Source organism: Varanus komodoensis, unplaced genomic scaffold (assembly GCF_004798865.1).
Source record: "Varanus komodoensis strain SLA01 unplaced genomic scaffold, ASM479886v1 scaffold91, whole genome shotgun sequence".
Taxonomy (NCBI): Eukaryota; Metazoa; Chordata; class Lepidosauria; order Squamata; family Varanidae; genus Varanus; species Varanus komodoensis.
The window spans coordinates 1,340,567-1,345,265 of NW_025336610.1; the positions used below are offsets into that span (position 1 = coordinate 1,340,567).

The 4,699-nt window shown below is 59.5% G+C and overlaps 1 protein-coding gene across 1 annotated transcript in view; it reads left to right on the forward strand.

Annotated features, from left to right (window-relative positions):
- Positions 1-840: 840 nt before the first annotated feature.
- LOC123017329 (disintegrin and metalloproteinase domain-containing protein 21-like) overlaps positions 841-4,699 on the forward strand; it is a 26,030-nt gene continuing 22,171 nt past the window's right edge. The window contains exons 1-4 of the mRNA XM_044418606.1: positions 841-900; positions 1,807-1,883; positions 2,626-2,827; positions 4,158-4,226. Of these exons, the coding sequence (XP_044274541.1) occupies positions 841-900; positions 1,807-1,883; positions 2,626-2,827; positions 4,158-4,226 (408 nt within the window). The remainder of the gene's footprint in view (positions 901-1,806; positions 1,884-2,625; positions 2,828-4,157; positions 4,227-4,699) is intronic.

Below are 4,699 nucleotides of genomic sequence, written 5' to 3' on the forward strand. Positions count from 1 at the left end.
TCTCTGATGCTCTGCTTGCACAGCCCCCGTGCCAGCCTGGGGGCCCGCATGTTCTTCGTTCAGCAAGACCTCCATGTTTGGAAGGGAGCTTCCTTCTCCCCGGGAGCTCCCTCGACTCTCTGCATTAACCGTGCCGGGGATTTCCTGGACGTTGCGCCACCTTTCCTCCCTTGCTCTGTGCACATTAACTGTGCCTCCATTGCAGAGGTTCTGCGTGATCTCCAAGAGGGATTTAAACCTCGTGACCCCCCTCTTCGGCCTCTTCTTCACCAGTCCCCTCATTCCGGGAAGTTTCCTCTTTTGAAGTCAGGGGCAACTGTGCCCAGCCTCTTTGCAGGCTCCCACCTGACTGTCGCTCAAGCCTGAAACCTGCAGGGTGGTCACAGCTCCCCGAGGATGGTGGTTCTCCCCGTGCCCGCAGGTCTTCGTCTTGCTCGCCGTATCCAGCCTTTCCATGGTCACTGGGCACCCCAGAATCCCCAGGTGGCCCTGAGGCATCTGGCCTTTGCGGAGAGACGCCTCAGCGCCACATCCCCCTCCCCCGTTCCCTAGTGCCTGATGAATCGGAGACCTCCTTCCTCATCCTCGCATCGAGGCGCCTCAGGGGTGGCTGTCCAGCCAGGCCCGTGCGCAGAAGCCAAAGCATTTTGGGAAAAGTTGCTTGGGGGCCCTGGATCTGAGCTGTCTGCCTGGTATCCTGAATTTGGCTTCTCACAAGGACACTTCCCGCATGGACCGTGGTTGGCAGCCGGTTGCTGAGCCATGAGCGAGCGCTTAGGGAGTACCTTCCGGGTTTCTAATGACTCTTTTCAAACTTGCAGATCCTTTATTTTTCGGAATATGCCTATTTACACCTTTGATTCGAAGGGAAATCGGCATGAGGATCATCCCTATATTAAGGTAATTTTCATCATATCTTGAGAAGAATACAAAGTATAAAACCTGTATTTGTAAAAACTGAGGAGGAGCTGGATAGTGACTGGATGTACGGCTAATACTGGCTTTAAGCCTGGTGGACGGATAAGTTCTCATAATACAGCACAAAATGAGCCAGAGCACCATTTAAAGAAATAACTTCTCTGCTCAGCAAGAGATGTTAAGGATTCGGGAAGGGTTTGATCCATGTAAATGGGCTTCCAGTTGCCTTTGGCAGCAGCCCATTCGCTGGATTTCACACAAGAGATGTCTCAGAAGCAATTCGTTTAACATTTTGCGACCAGCACTGCTTCTGGAAGCAAGGTGCAGGTTCTGCACGTCAGAGCTCGCCTTCAGAAGGGTGCCGGTTTGTCTCACTGAGCACCACTGCGCATCCCCGTTGCTCCTTGGGGGGTGTGACTGGCTAAAGCGTGCAGTGACCTCACAGGCCTTTTCATTCAGCCAGCTGTTCAACAGGGCGCGGGGCGCGGGGAGGGGCCCTGCACTCCGAGCACTGCCAGCTCTGTGGGAGCGTTCCAGGCCGGTCACTGCCCAGATGACCCGCTTGAAGGGTCTACAGGACAGCCGGCGCTCGGGCCGCCCCCACTCCTGCCAAGCGAGTGGGGGGGCCTCGCCCGTTCTGGGGCGGAGACGGGCTCTCGTGGGTCCGACACCGACCTGGGCCGAGAGAGAGGCGGCAGTGCCCGTCGGAGCCCCTGAGCCCCTCGGCAGCCGCGCCGGGCGCCTCCTTCGGAACAGGCCCTGGCAGCCCCGCGCGCCCCTCGCGTGCCCACAAGCGCTCCGGCCGGGCGGGTGGCCAGCGCGGCCTCCTCCCCGCCGAGCCCCTCGTCCCGCTCTCACGAGGCCGCCGTGCGCGCTTGCACCTGGCAGGTGGACTGCTACTACAGCGGCTACGTGGAGGGGGCGCCCGACTCCGACGCGGTGATCTCCACCTGCTCCGGCCTTCGGTAAGCTGCACCCGAGGGCTGGAAGGGTGGCTGCTGGCCTGGGGGGCCGAGGATGCCTGGCCCCACTGCCCCGGCAGCCCTCCCTCCTGGGGGCCCGCGCCGGGCCGAGCTCCCTCCACCCGGCAGGCGCTCCCCGGGGCAGGCCAGGGTCGGACACAGCTCCGCACGGAGCCGCACACTCAAAGTGCTTCACCCGCGCTTGCCAGCTGGGAATGCTCACCGCAACCCTGCGGGCCGAGCCCGCTGCCCCTTGTCCCACACTGCGGCGGGGGAGGCTGCCACGGGGAGAGGCAGGCTGCGGCGGCTGAATGCATGCCTGGCGGGGCATCATTCGGCCTCCCGGAGCCGTGGCTTAGGGTGCCTCTGCCTTTCCTGGACAAGGGCATTTGAAAATGGGGCAGGATGTCCCCTTTAAGGTTGAAGCAACTGCAGGCTTCTCTTTGTGTAAGTGCACCCCAAAGAGTTTGGCCGCTGCTTCGGGGAGGGGGTGCCTGGCTGCTTCCACCCGCAGCCCATTCTCTACCCCAGAAGCCACCTACTGCGTGGCCCAGGGGCATCCCCAGGGGCCCTTCAGGGGGAAACCAGTGGCTGAATGGGCGGCCATCTGCCCCACCCCACCCCACCACACCCCGGAATCACATCCTGCCCTTGTTTATTCAGGAAAGCTCCTCGAGCAGATTCTGTCCATGCGAAACATCGCAGCTCTGTAGCTCTGCTCCTGAAAGGGCCGTTCCGTTTTCAGGGGATACGTGCAGATCGGGAACGTCAAGTACGAAATCCAGCCGGTGGAAAATTCCCCGACGTTCCAGCACCTTCTTTATCGGAAGGATCCGACGGAGCACGTGCCCTGCAAGCACACTCCTGAGGATCAGGCGATGCGAGAGCAGGCCGAGGCAGACGGGGGCGCGGCTGTGGAGGATGGGATCCTGTTCTCAGAGAGCAATGTGAGTCTCCGCGCCCCGCTCGCTCCGTACGGGGAAGCCCTCGGAGGCCAGGGCCAGGAACAAGCCGGGTGCTGCTCAGGTGAACAGGGAGCCACGTGAAAGGGTCCTTCTGTGCCATCAGGTTGCCTCCAACTTATGGTGAATGCAACCCCCCCAACGCCCCGTCTGTGGCAGCACCGCTCAACTCCCCCGGGTTCAAGGCTGCGGCTCCCTTCGCAGATTCAAGCCCATCTCATGTGTGTGAGAAATACCCACAAATAAAGCGTGCCAGGTTACCACAGGTGTCCTGACACAGAATTTTAACACACGAGAGACAAGGCCTCCTTCAGCACCTATTCGCTGAGAAGGACGTAAGCGAAGCACCACGTGCGACCAAGGCAAAGCCACTCCCTGCAGAGCAGCCCCTGCGGCTTGGCTCAAGACCGGCTTTCTCCAGGACACAATCCCAAACTCGCACAGTCTTCTGTGTTCTTTGGGTTGGCCCGATAAAGGCTTTTTCATGATACGGATTTTGGAAATGAACTGCCCCTTTGGATGCCGTAATTTCAGGTTATAATCCAAAAATGCCTCTCTTGCGGTTCAGTTCGCTTCCTTTGCTGCGTATGGAGAGCGCCCCCCACAGTTCCTGAGCAAGGAAGCACCCCCCCGGGTGAAGCGCGGCCCCTTGGCCTGCAGCACCCTGCCGGCATGCTCCCCTCGCGGAGACTCCATGCTGCCCGGGCACGGCTCTCGGGCAGCGGCAGGCACAGGGGCAGGCGGCCTTCCAAGGCGGACCTGCCCCTGCAGGTGGGCCTGGGCACCGGGATGCCCATCTCTGCAGGCACCAGCCCAGAGCCCAGGGAGTACCGCGGGAACTGGGAGGCCGGTCCTTCTTGCTAACCGGCCGTGGTTCCCCAGGGCTTAAGACAGCGGCTCCTTCCCGGGGGCGTCACGGATTAAACTGGGGTGATTGTGCGTGAAAAGCAGGGGCGCCTCCACCGAGTCACGCTCCCTTGCTGGAACCCGAAGCCCGGAAGGCCGTCCTGCGCTTTGCTCTCCTGACGAGTCCAGGGTCTGATGCACACGCCGCCGTGAAGACGAATCCCTTCCCTAACCGATAAAAGTTGCGTCTACCCGGTTCTGTGATGGAGGTGCATAGTGGCGGATCGCAGGCCCGCCGACACGCTGCTTTCTTGGAGCGTGTGACTGCGGGGATCCCCCGCCAGAGCCACCCGAATTGCTGAGGGAGCCCTCCGTTCCTGTCCGCCCGCCTGCCCATGCCGTATCCAGGCAGACCAGCATCACTTCGGCGTCCTTTCTCAAGCCCTGAGTGGCTTATGTTTTATTTTAGCCAGAGTTTCCTGGAAAAAACGCACTCTCGAGATATCTGGAGTATTTTGCAGTTTGCGACAACGCCATGGTGAGTTATGACAAGCTGTCCTGGTGGCTGAGGCCCCCTCGGTGGGGTGTGCAAGGCCAGGCTGGACATGCACATGGTGGGCATGTCGTGAGCGGAGCCGGCTGGAGCCGGGGGTCAGACTAGATGGCCCGGGAGGCCCCTTCCGGCTCGCTCGGCTTCTATGCTTCTGTGTTCGATGTCCTGTCCAGTTCAAAGATCATGCCTGCATATGGGGAGATGCTCAGCTGCTTAGGGGTTCACATTCTATACTAAAGGCTTGCCGTAGTCTTAATATTAGGCTACTACTATTATTATTTTACTGCCCAGTACCTGAATCTCTTCAAGCAGTTCACGGCAATTCATAAGATCTGTGCCCCCCCCCAAAAAAGGGGAAAAAAAGAAAACACCTGTAACAAAAGCATCCTGCAGTCCCCAATATACAACATTTAAAGCAGGACTGAAAACCATTTATTTATTTATTTATTTATTTATTT